This window comes from Festucalex cinctus, chromosome 6 (genome assembly GCF_051991245.1).
Source record: "Festucalex cinctus isolate MCC-2025b chromosome 6, RoL_Fcin_1.0, whole genome shotgun sequence".
In the NCBI taxonomy this organism is placed as follows: Eukaryota; Metazoa; Chordata; class Actinopteri; order Syngnathiformes; family Syngnathidae; genus Festucalex; species Festucalex cinctus.
This window is the reverse complement of record NC_135416.1, coordinates 5,313,021-5,330,565: the sequence shown is the minus strand read 5'-3', so window position 1 is coordinate 5,330,565 and position 17,545 is coordinate 5,313,021. Positions and strand designations below refer to the sequence as shown.

The following is a 17,545-nucleotide window of genomic DNA, read 5'->3' as shown; positions in this document are numbered from 1 at the left end:
GACTTCACCGGCAGACTACACTACAATGTAATGTGATGTCATTTTCACTCGACAGTTAGTGGCAAAATGGCCGCCGCCTTAAATGGATACAAAAAAAAAAAAAAAAAAGGTGGATTTTTCTGCTTAATTTTTGTTAAATCCATTTTTTAAATTTAATGTTTGGTCGACTTTGTTTTTTATTCATATCAGAGGGGCGGCCATTTTGCCACTTGCTATCGACTAAAAGTGACAATGCTCAGTGTTTGTTTCATGTTTTTTGACAGCAGGTGGCCTTAAACAGCTAGATGCCTCTTTTTAATGACCTCCAAATTTCTATTTTTTGTCAAGTGAGTTGAATTGAGTTCACTGCCATTATCATTCACACATCTGAACTCGCAAGTCCAACAAAAATGAATAAGAACAAATTATGTGCCTTGGCTCAGTAAAAGTTAGTCTAAGTATCCAATTGTGACATGAAAGGGTTAAACCCAGCCTGAGTACTTTTTTTTTTTTTTTTGCAGCCCAGCTGCATTGGCTCGGCGCTCAGGAAAAGTTCCGCTCTTTATTTGGCAGCCCCGCGTCGGGTCTAAAACACCGGTCGACGCGCTCTACATCGCCTTCCTCGTCTGTCTGCCAGCGATGACATCACCACGTCCCCTACTCCACCTCTTTGATTCAAGGAAGCGGAGGTCTTGGGAAAAAAAAACATATCTTGGAACTAGTAAGTGCTTTGGTGCAGGTGTAGTTTGTTGGGCTGGTGCCACGTTGACGTGCTTTAGGATTTATTTTGTTGCCATGGACGACCAAACACTCCTGGAGGCGTTATCATTCTTGAAACCATTCCAGGATTAATTGGCAAAAATGATGGACATCCGTGATAAATCTCGAGATTTCTGACAATTTGCCAAAAAAAGAGTCACGCATTTCCAAGTGGAGCCTGTCAAATAAGGCTGGAGGCATTTCTGCGGTTTTATTCTGGTAGCAGGCCGCCACTCCTTCATGAAAACGAGCAACACACTGGCAGAATATTTACAGCTGGAAAACTTGGTGCGGGTCTATTTGGGAGTTTTGTGTACATCCACTTTTCTGCTGTTTTTATGTCCAGGAAGAGCACAAAAATCTGCGGTTAGGCAAATATAGGTAAGATCATTCTACTGAAAAACATCACAGTAGTAAATCAAGGTACCTATTTGTGCTTTGCTGGCATCTTAAGGTTTTAGAATGAGCACAAAAAACTCAAATATGAGAGTTTTTAAACAAATAGCTAGATATAGGTTAGACAGAAAACAAACACAAACAGCAAACTGTTGAACTGAGTTGGCTGAAAAACGTTCACTCTGCAGCAGTAGTTCTCAACTTGGTGGGTTGTGACCCAAAAGCGAGTCACGAATAGGAACAGCTAGTTTAATAATAATAATAATAATTTAAAAAAAAGAAGTTTATTTTGTTTTTTGTTCCAGGAAAGTCAATATTGTGTGAGTGTCAGGAAATGTTACTCACTGATGTTCTAGCAACTAAACAAATACTTTGCAGTTCAGCCTTTGGCTAGCGCACGTCATAGCTAGCAATATGCTTTAGGCAGTATGTCAAATTTACTTGAAACTAGGTGTAACATCGTAACATAATGTAAATATTTTGTTGAATAATAACCATAATTTCCAGAGGCTATTTCTAAACAACCAAACAAATAATAATTTGTGTAACTTGCCTAAAATTGGTCACGACTTTGCGAAAATAGGAAGATGCGAGCCCCAGGGCAATTCGTGGGGGATAGAGAATGAACCTTGACATGAACAAGCAAAAATCTGCAAGTAATTGACGTCCCTGTTTATAGTTGCCTGTAGATGCTGGAAGATGACAGGAAAGCACTAATTGCATCTAAGTCAAGCTCAGGCACCAAAATTCCTCAAGATCAGCACAAAACAGTGACTAGGTGAGTTTCCATTTATTAGCCGTGGTGTCACAAGGCGGCGGCAAAGCCTCTACTATTGTCAAAATGTCTTCATAGTTTGGCAATAAAGCTCCTTGGCTCATTTCAACATAGTTCCCTGGCACCAAGATGCCACATGATGGCTGCAAAATCACTACTTTTGTCCAAATGAAGATCCTCAACTCACTTCAACTTAGTTCGTTGACACAAAAATGCCACAAAGAGGAGCACAATGACAGAAAACGTGAGTTTTGCTGCAAATAACGAGCTCAATTGAGAGCCATCACGTCATCATACTTCCTTGACACCGATTCCTATGTAGACAATGCTTTAATTTGTTTCGTTAAGAGCATAAAGAATGTGAACAGGTGACCCATTCAGCTAATAATTGCATATGTTTGCATTGAATTCTGTAGCAGGATGGAACACTCATGGAAAAAAAAGCCTGCGTGTGTGTTGGTCTCACCAGAGTGGGGCATGGTGATGGTGTCATTGGTACCACTGGAGCCCACATTGTACACGACCACTGCCGAGGCGTTGTGGCCGGCCGCGTTCCGGATCTTCTCGCGGTAAGTGCAGTTCCCCGCGGCCACCAGCGCCACCCAGGCGGCGGCGGAGCGCGACGCCGGCGGGAAGCGGGCCGCCGGCTCGCACATTTGTCGGTCCTGCGGCAGCGACGGAGCAAACACCAGTCCCCGGGCTTCCCTCTTGGGCGAGTGCTCGCCATAGCGGCCGCACTCGCTCTTGTCGCTGCGCGGCCTGGCGGTGAGCGGGTCCAGGTAGGTGATGTTGACGAAGGCCGTGTACCACTCCTCCTTCTCGGCCACGGTGAAGTCCAAGCACAACAGGTGCACCGAGCACAGGGAGGAGACGAGCCACGTCGAGAGAGCCACACTGCGGCACAGGCGAGTGATAGACGGCGCCATGGTGCAACCCGGAAATACAGCAATTAATAACAAACAAACGAGCACGGGTCCGGGTGGCGACCACTCGACTGGTGCTGATCCACTTGCGAGAACTCTACTACACATCACCACCTGCGAGGGGCGGACGGAGGGGGGTGGTGGGTTTAGTTGTCAGTTGCCGCTTTCTGATTGGTCAAGCACAGTAGAGCACGTGACATGGGCGCGGCCAATGTTGCTTTGAAGCATAGGGGCACGTTGATCTGCCTGACTAAAAATAAAAGCTCTACGTGCAAAAAAAAAAGGAAAAAAAAAGAAAAAGAAAAAAAACTGCGAGGAATTATTAATTTATGTCATAAATAAATTATGACATAATTTATGTCATACCACCACCACCACTACCAACGTGTACCACGTACATTACCAGTTGAGTTATCAACTTTCGTGTTCATTAAAAACAAGACTGTTTTTGTTTTTTGTTTTTTTTTTATTCCTGAAATGTATGTTTGTTATTGTAAGCTACTGCAACATTATGCACTTTGAACATTAACACTGCCCTTAAATGTATAAATCATAAATGACTTTAACAATACTGTATTCAATTAAATGTTGCATTTAAAATGTAAATAAAAACAAACAGGTCTTGTTTGCAATCTGCAAGAAATATATGAAAATTTAGAAGGAATTTGGAAATTCTTATTTTGTGTAAATAAACATTACTAAATAAGAACATAAGATTGATCTCAAAGGACAAAGACTTCTCATCATGTGCAACACTTGTCAATGTATCTTACACCACTTGCAATGATATATGTCCATTCCCCCCCCCAAAAACATATATTTTTCAAATTCCATGCAAAATTTTGATGATACTGGGAAAATTGCAAAATAAATGTCCCACAAAAGGTGACCTAATGTGCACGACAACGGGTGGTCATGCTTGTACATATTGTCTATTTTTATATTTGTGTGGACATTTTTTTTTTTTAGACGGACTAGTTGAATCGCTTATCTTTCTGTAAAGTTAAAAAAAAGAAAAAGAAGGAAATGGAAGAAAAAAAATCTTCTGGCTTCCGCGTCGAACGCGGAACTAACTAACGCTAGGGTATTGTTTTCCACCCGATTACATTTTCTGGACGGAACAGTGGACTTGTTCATCCTTTTCGGTAAAGTGAAAAATAACGTTTTGGTCTTTTGCTTTCATTCAAAATGACACCTAGATGTAACCGCCGGAACATTTAAATTAAGTACTTAACAACGTACTATTGGCTCTAAAAGTGAACGTCGTAAATTACTCTTTCTTACGTATGTAATTTATCGTAACGTTAGTGGCTAGCCACTAGTGATATCGTACCGCTAGACCACTTCAAACTTTTAATTGCCCTTTTCCTGACGAGTTTCATTAACTATTTGATATAGCTGAGAAGTATTGATACTAGACAAGCAATTTAAAGTCTTCACATTTGTCGAGTTCATTATCATAGCGTCACTTTAATGCTTGGCGTGGGTTCTGGTGAAGGTTACTTTTCTTTTGAGTGCCAAAATGCCCAAAAAGAAGACTGGTGCCCGGAAAAAGGCGGAGAACCGAAAGGAACGAGAGAAACAGAGCCGAGCCAACCGCGACCTGGTGGACTTGGCAAAACACCCTTGCAATGTCAACATGGTGAGATGGTTCATTTTACACATTTTTAAGTGTCACAGCCATGAATGTCTTCTTTCTCCCCGCTATGTAGGATTGTGACAAATGTCAGAGGTGAGCATTTCAATCAGCAATGCTGTTAGGATCGACAAAGCGCTCACCTTGTTTTCTTTTCCTAGGAAACAGAAGAACAGAGCGTTCTGTTACTTTTGCAATGCCGTGCAGAAACTTCCCACATGTGCACAATGCGGTGAGTGCAAAAATATTTCACAATTTTGCTCTTTCGTTATGTTGTATGTTGGTTCATTTTTTATTTATTTTTTTACACACAAGGCAAAACCAAGTGCATGAAGGCTTCAGACTGCGTCGTCAAACACCCTGGGATCTACAGCACCGGCATGGGAATGGTGGTAAGTTGGAAGCAAACGTAGTCCTGCATCCAAAGTCTGAATGATCCATGATGAGATTGTACAATTTGGATTTTTTTTAATGAAATTTACAGGAAAAAAAATATTCCTCAAATACGATTTTATTTCCAAGTAATTTCAAAGTTTGTATAACAACATCAATGCTAATTTAATTGGCCCATTTTACATTCTGTGTTAACAACAACAACAAAAATAACTTCTGGAAAAAACAGTTTATAGTCGCATTTCAGAAGAAAAAGGCAATGTAGTTTTACAAAAAAAAAACAAAAAACATATATATATATATTAGGGGTGTTAAAAAAAATTCGATTCGGCGATATATCGCGATACTACATCGCGCGATTCTCGAATCGATTCAATAATTGCAAAATCGATTTTTTTTTTTTTTTTTTTTTTTTTTTTAGGATTCACACCTTAAGCATGGAAGAATGTTATATGAACGGAACATTAAGCCTTAATATTTTATTTCAATGCTGTTCAAACATGAAACAAATTACAACCTCTATAAGACTGAAATTTCAGATAAATAAATAATACATTTTCATATAAATCTTACTCTACAAGCTTACTGATTAGTATTTTCTAAATTTGAATGAAAAAAAATCGCAACAATCGGCTTATAAATTCGCATCGGGATTAATCGGTATCGAATCGAATCGTGACCTGTGAATCGTGATACGAATCGAATCGTCAGGTACTAGGCAATTCACACCCCTAATATATATATATATATATATATATATATATATATATATATATATATATATATATATTTCCGGTATAAAACCATGTTGGAAATGGTGACCATTGTCAAATGAATACCTCTGCGACTGTTTCAATTAAAATAAAGCATTATTATCAAGGTGAAGACAGAATTAAAGCAATACTTTGAATCAAATATTATTTTGAACTAATGTTTGTGTACATGTAGCCTGCACTGGACTTGTTTTTGTGATGCAAATCACCTCTGCGGCCGCTAGGGAGCAGTATGCGACTTCTGTGAAGCTTGGGTGTGCCACAGTAGGAAATGCCTGAGCACTCACGCCTGCATGTGTCCTCTGACTGAAGCTGACTGCATTGAGTGCGAACGCGGAGTGTGGGACCACGGTGAGACACCCCCCCACCCCCCTCCACTCCCCATGCACACACATTAATTATATTGGGTTAAGTTGCCCTCACATTTCCCCTCATTCCTTCAACAGGCGGGCGTATTTTCCGCTGCTCCTTCTGTCAAAACTTCCTGTGTGAGGATGATCAATTTGAGCACCAGGCCAGCTGCCAAGTCCTTCAAGCCGAAACATACAAATGTGAGTCACTAGTGTCTTGGTTCATATTTAGGAGGAGGTGTGCAATTATATCGGCAGGGTTGGCATGCATTCGTAACCTGGATTTTTTTTTTTTTTTTTTTTTCTTCCCTACCCTTCATTCCAATCTAGGCGTTTCCTGTAACCGACTGGGCCAGCACTCGTGCCTGCGCTGTAAGGTAGGAATGCAGCTTTGCTTACCTGTGCAGAGTACAACATGAGTTATGTGCATTTTTGTTATAATTCAAAACATTTTCCAGGTGTCTTAATAACGTGTTGGTCAAAATACGCCAAAAGATAAGAATTGCTGCATTACCTAACACTATTTATAGGTCAGCGGTGGGCAAAATATGACTTTTTTTTTTTTTTTTTTAATCCAGCCCACTGCAGATTTACATATTTGTTGAAATTGGGGCTGCAACTAATGATTAGTTTAATGATTGATTAATGTGTATTTTTTTTCATTGACTTTTTTTTTTTTTTTTTGGGGGGGGGGGACATTTCCATCCGTTCATTAAAACAAACAGGACGTCACATTATTTAATATTATTTAAAGGGATACTTGACTCATTGAGCAATTTTCAGCAGTGAAACGTTCATATTTTGTCCAGAATGAATTTGATAACTTCATTATTTTTCATTTACAGTACAATTATACCTTTAAAAAAGTATTTTTTTTTTACTTGCTTTCGACTGAGGACGACATCACCTGTGCTGAGGAAGTAGGTAACGACCAACCATGGTTCACCTGTTTTCTGGGTTTGGTCAGTAAAATGTGCCATGATTGGTCGTTTGCTACTTGCTCAGCACAGGTGATGTCATCATCAGTCGACAGCAAGTAGAAAAATTACTTTTTAAATGTATTAATTGTACATGAAAAATAATGAAATTACCACAGTAATTATCGACAAAATATTAACTTTTTACTGCTGAAAATGGCTCAATGAGTCAAGTATCACCTTTAATAACAAAAAAAACATGATTCACTTCCTGGTTTGGTTTGTATCATGTCAGAAAATTGGCAAAAGTGTTGATCATTGTTTTTCAAAGTAAAAGCAGATGTTCGTAAATGTCTTATTAAAAAACAAAGATAATCACTATAATCATCTATGAATGGCGTGGGCCGTATTCTGGTTTAAAAATAAAAAACAAGTCTGTCTGCTCCTGATTTAGTCCCAAGGTGTGAAATGAGCCTGTTTTGAGGTTTTCTCATTCTAATCTGGCTTTCATTACCATGACGACAACTCGTCTATGTGAGCAAGGGAATTAAAAAGGAGAGCAAGCATTGTACTTAACCAAAATATTTCAGTGTGTCACTTATCGGAAGTTAACGTCATCCGCTAACACGAAAAACAACACCAGTGTTTAATTTTTGGCTTTTACATGAATGCGAATCCAATTTTTTTCCAATATGGCAACTCCAATTACTACGAGGCGACATTAAAAGTCTCTGTTGTCCTCCCAAGTCATGCTATTGCGACGACCACGCCAAGAGCAAAGTGTTCAAGCAGGAGAAAGGGAAGGCGCCGCCGTGCCCCAAGTGTGGCCACGAGACGCAAGAGACCAAAGACCTCAGCGTGTCCAGTGAGTCCCCGCAAACGCCTCAGCGTGCAAACGTGTCACATGACCATCACTCTGTGTGCACGTGTTCTCATTCTCACCCCACCGCGTCCATCGCAGCTCGCACGTTGAAATTCGGACGGCAGGCTGGCGCTGATGACGATGACGACGATGATTACGGAGCGTCTGGCTACGACAACTACTGGAAAAACGTCGCGTCCGGAGGCGGAGGACGCAACTACGATGACGACGACGACGATGATGACTATGAGGATGATGATGATGATGAAGATGATGAAGAGGAGGAAGACGAGGGCGAAGAAGAAATGGCCGCTCTTAAATTAGACGGAGCTGCCAAAGTCTGAAATGGGACAACAAAGTTTTATTAAAAAGTCAGGTGGCGGTTTTGTTTCATGTTGTTCCGATACCATTTTTTTTTTATGCCCCCGATACTGATTCCGATACCCAGCTTTGCAGTATCGGCCGATGCCAATACCATACCGATACCTAAGTTTTTTTTTTTTTTTTCTTCTCAACATGAAAAAGTTGTCCTGCCATTGGTTCAGAGGATTCAAGGGCCAATAGGATATCTAAGATCAGCGTGCAGTGAATATGTCACATATCAGTGAATGTCGTGCACAAGCAAGACACAAGATGCTGCATCCAAAGTCCTATATTAGCGTTAGAATTTAGACATTGCCATGTTACTTGTTAGTACTCGCTGATACCGATACAACTGTTTTAATGCAGTATCGGGGCCGATGGCGATACCAGTATCGGTATCGAAACACTAGTTTTGTTCCCTCAAACTTTTGATCATTTTTTTTTATTGACTACACTGTCAAATATGTTACGTGCCACAATAAAATAATTATCACAGAAATTAACCATTTCTTTTCTGGAAATAACACTACATTAGATTCACATCCACACATCATAATCAGAACAATAAACAATAATATATACATAATGCATAAAGTGAATATAAAAAAAGTCTACACACCCATGTTCAAATGTGACCTTTAACCTGTAACATGACCAAACAAAAATCTTTGAGAGGGGAAATAGTGTTTGCTAAAGTGTGCACACCCGCAAACATGTTAAATAGGAGTCAGAAGTGTACATACCTGCCACCATTTAAAGGGCCCCATGAACCCCAAATAAAGTTCGGATGTTATAGATATCCTGTGGGTTTTTTTTTTTCTTGTTTTTTTGGGGGGTAGTCACAAATATAGTTATTTCATCGGATGCACTTTGAATGGTGGAGAATATAAAAAGCACCACAAATTGATCCGCTTCCCTCCCTCTTCTTCCTCCCTCCCTCCTCATTCAGGTGACGAATCAGAGGCGTTCACTTCACTGAGCATGAGCGTGTAATGTGTAACTTTATTTCTTGAGGGATCTCCGCGCGGCGTGCGTCGTCGACTTCGTAGCCGCTGACAAGAGCCTACACGGAAGGAATCCTCCGTCCAAGTCCCGCGGCAGTCAGTGTGGCGACATGTTGCGGTGACCGGTGGACTGCAACTCCGCCACACCAGCGGGGCGCACTCGGCGGCTTCATGACGACGCGCCTGCTCGTCCTCCTCAAGACGATTACTCGTGTAAGATGACTTTTCTTTTTTTTTTAAATCTTGTCATGCGTTTTTTGTTTGCGATTGAACGCGACAAGTCGTGCGCAATGGCAACGCGCGTGGGGTGGTGGGTTGCACGGCTCGGTTAACCGCATGAACCGCGCGTGCTCTGCTCTGCCAAGCAGCTTTTTTTTTTTTTTTTTTAATATAACAGCGGCAACAGGAAAAAGTCCGTCTTAGTTTCACTTTGAGTTGGATCGGTGTGGTTTGGGAACGTCGCCCTCTGCACTTTCTCAAGACGTGCAGCTCAGAGGTTTGACACTTTGGGTGGGATGATTTGCAAGCTGCAGCTCGGAGATAAATATGACGAGAACATATTTATTTGACCGTTGCACAATCAACTAGTTTTGATTGGCTGTAGCCGGCGTTCTTCAACGTCACAAGAGTTAATTGTCATTTAGTAGATTAGCATTTAATTGCAGACATTAGGGACACATGACATTACAATGGCAATCATTCAAGGGAAGGGATTGGCAACGCAGAGCCTTTCTTATTTAACAGAAAAGAAAACACGAGAGCTACAAAAGCCTTTTCTACAAAGATCTAAAATGTTTTCTTTTATTGTCTTTAAAAAAAATTCTACTTCTGCATGAAACAAAAGTATTGCAACTCTAAATATTCAAGTGAGCCTCTTCGTATTTGTGGGGGGAAAAAAAATAAAACATAATAATAATCGGGTGTCTTTTCTGTGCATTACGTCAGCACGTCTGCCATATTGGATGTGCATTGCATTAGCCAGAACACATGCCATTTATATTTGTAACATGATTATTATGCAATTATTCAATCATAATCCCATGAATTCTGCCTTTGAGTGTTCAACGCCTGAGACATCTCCAAGCTGCAAATGAACAAAGGCGTCTTTGCAGCTCGCGTTCTGTATTGCACTTTACAAAGGCTGGATTGTGTTTTCACTTAAGTAAGCAGCACTTCATCACCGAGTTGCAGAAGTATACTTCTCAGTTAGTGTAGAGTAGTGGTTCAGTTACAAAACTTTTTGGGGTTCTGTACCCCCAAAACCGTTTTGTCGTACCATGAGTACCCCCTCACTCACTCGCACGTGTTGATGATTCGCCAAAAGTACAATTTAACACAATTGATTATTGTTAAATGAAAATCATATTCATGTTTTAATTATTTTATATATATTATATATATATTTAATTAATTTAATTCTTTGGCATTCTTTTTACTTTAAACATAAAAATAACAATATTTATTTGAAAATAATGAATAAATAAATAAATAAATACATGTTAACATTTTTCCTTCTGTTTTAATTCTTCTTAGTAAGTTAGATTCCCCATCCCTGTTGACCTATTTTTTGAACAAGAAGGAGAAAAAAAAAAAAAGAAAACGTTAATTGGAGGCAACAATTGACTTCAGCAGCTCATTTAAAGGCCCGTGATGCAGGATTCAGAGTTTTTGCACATTTGCGACCCCTCTGGCGAAACGCGGAATGGACGCCAGCGACACGCACGGCCAGGATCGTGAGGATGACGTCATACTCAGAGCAAAAGTTAAAAGTTTCCGGCCCGACCGCGCCAACATTATTTCACTTTACAGGAAAATAGGGCCAACAGTCATTGTGCCTCCGATCCATTATACAATTCTTAAAATTAAGTAAGCGTGAGATCGGTGCATGTGGTGATTTACAGTGGAACACATCACCAAACAAAATGTCTTCTTGAAAAATCCAGATTTGAGAGGATCTATTGGCAAGTAAACATGCAAAAACAATCTGGGAGAGCTTTCAGATTGCGTTTCCTCTATTGGTCGGCTTCAGGAAGTCGTTCAGGAAGCGTGTCCATTGTCGGAGTAAACAGCATTGGGTCAAACTGACAATTAAAATAGAATCACCGCATTCGGTCTGGGGAGCCAAGTGAAAGTTACGCGCAATTCAAAATAGTGTAAGTGAAAGTTGGCACACACGCAACCATTTAAGCTAACAACAACAAAAGCAACATGAACGCCTGTCGACCTAATGTGTACTTTCGCTACAGCAAAAAAATCAGCTGCCAGTCCTTTAGGTAAACACACATCTGTAAGAGTGCGCTTATCTGGTTTCATCACCTCGTCAGAAATGCTTTTATCAAAACTTGTTCAGAAAAGCGGCTCAAGCTCGTTTCATGCAACTCCCAGTTGAAGTTTACCGTCACACTAAACATCAGACAATTACACTTTATTGAAAACAATATAGCTTTGCCTTGTAGAACGTCAGCTTAGCTTAATGCTAACAAACAATGTAAAACTCCATTGACATGTTCATGTTTAGCATCAAAGTGACATTTATTTGAACACAAACAGTGGAACAACATTTGCTGCCGTTGGGCCAATAAAATGGCCACTATTCAGCATACCCCCCCAAAACTAGTGTTTTTCCACTGTTTGTGTTCAAATAAGTGTCACTTAGACACTAAACGTGAACATGTCAATGGTGTTTTACATTGTTTGTTAGCATTAAGCTAAGCTGAGTCACTTTGATGCTAAACGTGAACATGTCAATGGTGTTTTACATTGTTTGTTAGCATTAAGCTAAGCTGACGTTCTACTAGGTTCAACCATCAAAGACAGTAAGCCATTTTCAACACTTTCCGTTGGTCAATAATTCGTAAAAATGATTCCCACAAGTGTGGACTGAACAAAAGTATAGGCTACATTAAAAAAAAAAAAAAAAAAAAAAAAAAAAAAAAAAAAAAAAATGAAATTTGCCAAATTATAACTTGGAATGTGGATTGTGTATCCTTAAAAAAATGACTAATACTACAGAAGCTTACTGAGTCACGTACAGTAGAAGAAGAAGAAATCTCTTCTTCGTTTGTGTCTACATGATTCTACAGTATTATACTGCCTCTAGTGTCCAAGGTGGGTACACCAGAAGGAGCAACAGTATTAAATCTTAGGTATACTGTTTTATCTTTACATTCGCTATAGTTATTACTGATTGTATAGAGTGCTACATATTTTTCCATATTAAATACATTTTAGGATTGGGAAATATTGTGCTTGGATTGCATCATCAGTAATATTTATTTCCCTCGCATGCAGCTAAATCGTCATCAAAACGGTAAAAATGGCTCATGTCACTCATCACAGCTGCTATCACAAAACAAACGTGTTTAATATCTATCTCACGGTGCCAATCAAAAAGTGAGCGTTATTATATCCGTCATGCCAGAATATTGTTGTGTAACACAAATGACAAATGTATTTTTGCGTGTGGGAAAGAATGCCGAGCTATTCATTCCGTGTCAATCACGCAACCGCGCAGTCGATTTCCGACTTGAGCGTCAGCGACGCGTGGACGCGGCGAACATGCGAGGAAGTGCACTAACCCGTTCCGTGTTGTTTCCAGGCAGGCATCCGGCTGCGGCTCTGCCCACACCTGTGCAGGGACAGACACACAACTCAGGTGTGGTGGCTTTGTGTATTTGTGCTGAGGTACGACGACAGCGGGGTCGGATCGCAAACAAACATCATCACATGGCGACTCCACTGTCCACATTTCTACACTGATTCTATTCACGCCAATTTCAATATTTTCACCTCGCTAAATAAGGTCACTCTGTTCCAAAGTGACTTGTTTCAAATTTCCTCATCTTTCCCATTGCACATGTAACCGATTCAGATCATTTACAACATTTTTGGAACCATTTTTTTTCCCTATTGCAGTAATTCCCACATTATCAAAATTCCGCAATTTTCACAATAAAATTCCCAAACGAAGCAGTATTTTTTTTCACCGATTCCAATTTTAAATTATTCAGCTCACCCATAACATCTTCAAAACTATTTATTATATTCCCATACTTAACACAATAAAATTGCCAAATGAAGCAAAAAAAAAAAAAAAAATCACATTACTAGAAAATGCCAAAATATTCTACCAAAAATGAAGTCAGACTTTTAGGAGAATGAAGTCATAATTTACAAAGATTTTTTTTTTTTTACATTACTGTAAGAAAAAGTCATATCACCACAAGAATAAAATCACATTATAGCCCCAATGCAACCATGTTGACAACTTCACCCAGCAATCAAGTGTTGTTTACCAGAAGCTAATGCTAATTTGTGTCACTGCAGCTCTGCTTACCTTTTGTCTTTGACTTGTTAGCCGGGGTCTTGCAACCGCGGGGGACGCGGCTCAAATTTTCTCAACTCGCTTTTATTTAGCGAGCACTTTAAAAGCACCCGCGGCTGAAAAAAAAAAAGGAAGGCTTGTACATGAATACAAATCGAACAGAAGGAGATTGAATGCAACATGCTTCAGAAACAAAGTTTAAAAGAAAAAAAAAATCCTCTACGCAGTGATATGTTCCAGAGCCAAATGCAATCTAGAGAGACCATTAAAAAAAACAAAAAAAACAACAACAACTCTTTTACTCCTCCCACGCGCAAACCACAACAACAGCTAGCTTAATGCTAACATCTAATGCAAAGCGGCATTGAAATTAGGAACAGAAATTAGCATTGACGTTACTGTGAATTAAACTGTATATTTAAGCACCAAAACATTCAATCAAACCATACAGGACATTATGTTCTCTAGTATACCAGACTACTCATTTAATGGCATATAAACAACACAAGCACGTCTGTAACTAAACGAGTGTCTCCATTGTTGCTTGGGCAGCTTCCTGAGTTCGGCTTCATGTGCGCTGTCCGTACGCGACTCTCAAGATCTGCAGCAGTGCTTGAGCGGCCTGACGCCCTTCATTCAGGTGAGCAAAAGGTATACAAGTCCTTTTGCTTTTAGCGCTTCGCAATGTTTTTCTTTTCTTTTTTTGTTTTGAATCCCATTAACGGAAATCAAAATGTTATTCACTTTTCCCTTTCAGAATTCCAGCGCGATGTTGTACGCGCCGTCCATGAACGACATTCAAGTAAGTCAAACGCTACGATTCGCATTGAAACAAAATTTTCCGGGAGCATAGACCTCAAAAGTCCAACAGCAGAAATTTCGTGAGGCTTGAGCAATTCTAAAAAACAAATATGTATGTTCCAGTAATTCCCACATTTACTGTAAAATTCCAGTAAACTCGCATTTACTGTAAAATTCCAGTAAATATGGGAATTATTGGAATTTTACAATACAGCATCATTGAATGCAAAGTTGCTTTGTTACAAGAAAACAATATCCAAACATTATTATAAATGTTGTACTTATGAAGTGAATTCACTTGAAATTTTGTAGTTGCTCTCTCCCGCAGGCCAAATGTGACAATTTGTCCCTCAAGTGTTTCCTTGTGGAGCTGGTGATGGTCATCGGCGAAGAGGATGTTGATATTGACAACGATGACGTCTTGTGCATCCTCAATTTCAACGACAATCTGCATCTGGAAGGCAACGCTGTGAGTTTACGTGTGCCGGAACCTTCGCCAACACGATTTATGTTCAGTGAACTCGAGCTAAATCGAGCTTTATTTTATTTTTTATTTTTTTTTTACTTGCAGATCAGCTGTCCGCCATGCGAGGCGCACTCACTCGGGAACGTCACCACTTTTCTGAACAGACTAAAAACCCTCCTGCAAGCGATGGCTCAATAAAATGCAGATGAGGTACAAATCTGTAATATATTGTATAGAAAGTCAAACGACTTTATATTTACATTGAGCTCCACACGTTTTTGGACAATGACAGAGCTTTACACAATCGTGAACAAAATTGTGCTGATTTTATTAGGAAAAACAATTAGCAAGAGAAAAGATTAATATTACAAAAAGTGAAATTCAAGAAAAAACAGGAAAAAAGTTGGAATTTATGATAAATTCCAACATTGAGGTTGCAATTAAAAAAACAACAATAAAGTCGTAAAGTCACAAGAAAAACTAACAACACAAAATGATCAGAACATCTTAAGTCATAATATTACATGAATAAATGTAATATTACAAAAATAAAGTCAAGAAAAAAAATCTTAGTGTGAAAAAAAAAACTATGAATAAATAGTTAAATAGAGTAATGTTAGTCAAGAATAATGTCATAATAATATAGTCATAAATTTTATGAGACAAAATGGTGATTTTTCAAGAGAAATATCTTAATGAATAAAATAACCGCGATGTCTTTACAAAAATTAAGGTGTAATGTTACGAATAATAAAGTAATTTACAAGAAAGAAACCTTAACGTTATGAGAATAAAGATGAAAACTTACAATGTACAAGAATATTTGGTAATGTTACCAAAACAAAATATGAGTACACAAATTTAATGCTTCATTTTTTTTCCACACAACTTCCCTTCTGACATTTTTCTTTTATTCAATCCAACTATTTCATCAAAATCATAAAAAACAAAAACAAAAAAATGTCATTGTCCAAGTACTTGTGCACCTAAGTACTGTATATACATGTGAATAATTTGTGATTGTGTTTTTTTTTTTGTCATTCTAAATAACACTTTGTATCTTAAATGTGAATGAAATGTGTGAAGTATTCTAGTGATTGGACTTAAGAGGTTGAAATGTAGCAAATTGAAATGTTTGACTGTGACCATAAGCTAATTGCTGAGCATCCATGAATGTACAAGTACAAAAAATATGCTAAAAAGCAGAACTGGAATGAATGTTGTTGGCCCAAAATATGCTAATTGCCAAAAATAAATGAATGTAACGTAAAGTGAAAAACTATGTTGAATGTATAGTGTACAGTGAACTCCCCTTTATCGTGGCGATAAGACCCGCCCACCCACGAATCACGATGCCTGAGAATCTGCACTCGAGACAACAAAAAAAACAACCGACACTTAAAAAAAAAAAAAAAAACTGAATTAAACATAAAGACCATCGTTATAATAGTTTGGATTTTTTTAGACAATTATTTTGACTTTTTTTTTCTTTTAGCTTTAGTTTTTTAGAGTAGATTTTTTTTTCGTTGGGGGGGGTAGTGCTTTGTTTAATGTTATTTTATTAGTTTTATTGTTTTAAATATATGGAGTGTTTGTAGAGTGCTAGATAAAAACAAATGCATAATAATAAAAACAATTCTCAAACCAGTTTGTCCTTCCTTCTTCTGTATGGATATACAGCAACCCCCCCAAAAAATACATTTGAAATGATCCCCGAAAGCTCATGTATACTTACAACTACAAAAACGACATTTTCACTAATTAGTTTTATAAATATAAGCTGTAGTTTTTAAAAAGCAGTTTTGTTTTTATTCCATTCCATAACCTTGGTAAAGACCACCATTTTCAACTTAACCAAATGCTAACTTGCTAACAAAAGTCTGCTAGCTTAATGCTAACATGTAATGTGACACGCCACTGGCGGGCTAACAGAAATTAGCATCAATGTTCCATTAAATATAAAACGTGAAAGTTGGATCCGCGATATGGAGGGTGTTTCACTGTACCTGACTGGTTGTAAACCTGCTATAATGTATGTGACACAAGCAACGTTCTCATACACAACGAGCCACTGAAAAGTCAACCCTCATCGACGGGAGACTTCTGGTAAATGTTTCTTTCTACTCCTCCCGTATCCGTCTGTTATCTGTCGCATCGTGACAACTGTTTGCATCGGAGCGTGCAAGCTCAAGTCTCCCGAATGTTGTAAAGCAGCTTTTTTTTTTTTTGTAAATGAAACATGTCTCGAATTGTTTGATCCTCTGCGTATTTTTTATGATAAACACATGCCACGGAATCCAAATGGAAGAAAACTGTTGACATCTCGCTTTTCAATGAACCAGGAAATGTCCGCTCATGTCTCAAGCACTTGTTGTGACTTTTGCTATTTGTTAGAGAACAGCAGCATGTTGTCGTGACGCGAGTCATGCAGGGGTAATGTTTGGGTCTTGTCTCATGTCTGGGGTCACGCCTGGGTTAAGTTTGAGTAGAGTTCATGACCGTGCGCCAGAGTTCACGACCCGTTACGTAACTGCATCCAGTTTCTACTAGTTTTAGGCTATATGATGTATGTCAAGGATCTTTTATGCTATATGATGTTTGTTGTTGTCGGGAACCATCTGTAATTACAGAGTCAACAGCCAATCAGAGAATTCCATGTCAGTACTAGTACTCATATGTCTAGCCACAACCAAAGAGATTGTTTGACTGTCTATTTAAGGGTCTGAGAATTGTGTGTGTTTTGCCGGATTATCGTCCTGTCCTGTCCTGTGTATAGCGTCTCTGAGTTTCTGCCTCTCGATGTGAATAAACAGATAAAATCGTT

The 17,545-nt window shown here is 38.9% G+C and overlaps 3 protein-coding genes across 9 annotated transcripts in view; 2 read left to right on the top strand and 1 right to left on the bottom strand.

The window, feature by feature from the left end:
* Positions 1-13,849, bottom strand: part of rnf150a (ring finger protein 150a) — a 20,883-nt gene extending 7,034 nt beyond the window's left edge. Inside the window, exons 1-3 of one of the 4 annotated variants that reach the window (XM_077525147.1) lie at positions 13,467-13,849; positions 12,709-12,758; positions 2,376-2,946 (exon numbers count right to left, since the gene is read on the bottom strand). In XM_077525147.1, coding sequence (XP_077381273.1) covers positions 2,376-2,940 — 565 coding nt within the window. In that variant the 5' untranslated portion in view covers positions 2,941-2,946; positions 12,709-12,758; positions 13,467-13,849. Of the gene's footprint in view, positions 1-2,375; positions 3,046-12,708; positions 12,759-13,466 lie in introns of those variants that run through there. The other 3 variants (XM_077525148.1, XM_077525149.1, XM_077525146.1) reach the window with 3 other exon arrangements.
* znf330 (zinc finger protein 330) lies at positions 3,678-8,625 on the top strand. The gene is made up of 10 exons (XM_077525152.1): positions 3,678-3,977; positions 4,331-4,474; positions 4,545-4,564; positions 4,630-4,700; positions 4,784-4,860; positions 5,859-5,985; positions 6,081-6,185; positions 6,315-6,361; positions 7,649-7,766; positions 7,863-8,625. Exons 2-10 carry the CDS (start codon positions 4,355-4,357, stop codon positions 8,105-8,107), a joined length of 930 nt encoding a protein of 309 aa, XP_077381278.1. The 5' UTR covers positions 3,678-3,977; positions 4,331-4,354; the 3' UTR covers positions 8,108-8,625.
* il15 (interleukin 15) lies at positions 9,082-17,545 on the top strand. Of its 4 annotated transcripts, none has more exons than XM_077525154.1 (6): positions 9,082-9,343; positions 12,729-12,785; positions 14,007-14,105; positions 14,212-14,256; positions 14,584-14,724; positions 14,827-17,545. In XM_077525154.1, the coding sequence occupies exons 1-6, from the start codon at positions 9,302-9,304 to the stop codon at positions 14,917-14,919; spliced, it is 477 nt and encodes a 158-aa protein (XP_077381280.1). In that variant the 5' UTR covers positions 9,082-9,301; the 3' UTR covers positions 14,920-17,545. The 4 variants fall into 4 exon arrangements, with proteins under 4 accessions (XP_077381280.1, XP_077381279.1, XP_077381281.1 ...); XM_077525153.1 differs by having other exon boundaries at positions 9,084-9,343; positions 12,729-12,814; positions 14,007-14,094; XM_077525155.1 differs by having other exon boundaries at positions 9,310-9,343; positions 12,729-12,814.

Coding starts and splice junctions, on each gene's coding strand:
- znf330 (XM_077525152.1), top strand. CDS start 4,355: ATGCCCAAAAAGAAGACTGGTGCCCGGAAAAAGGCGGAGAACCGAAAG. Junction 4,475..4,544: donor ACCCTTGCAATGTCAACATG/GTGAGATGGTTC, acceptor CCCGCTATGTAG/GATTGTGACAAATGTCAGAG. Junction 4,861..5,858: donor GCACCGGCATGGGAATGGTG/GTAAGTTGGAAG, acceptor TGCGGCCGCTAG/GGAGCAGTATGCGACTTCTG.
- il15 (XM_077525153.1), top strand. CDS start 9,302: ATGACGACGCGCCTGCTCGTCCTCCTCAAGACGATTACTCGT. Junction 9,344..12,728: donor TCCTCAAGACGATTACTCGT/GTAAGATGACTT, acceptor TGTTGTTTCCAG/GCAGGCATCCGGCTGCGGCT. Junction 12,815..14,006: donor CTTTGTGTATTTGTGCTGAG/GTACGACGACAG, acceptor TTGCTTGGGCAG/CTTCCTGAGTTCGGCTTCAT.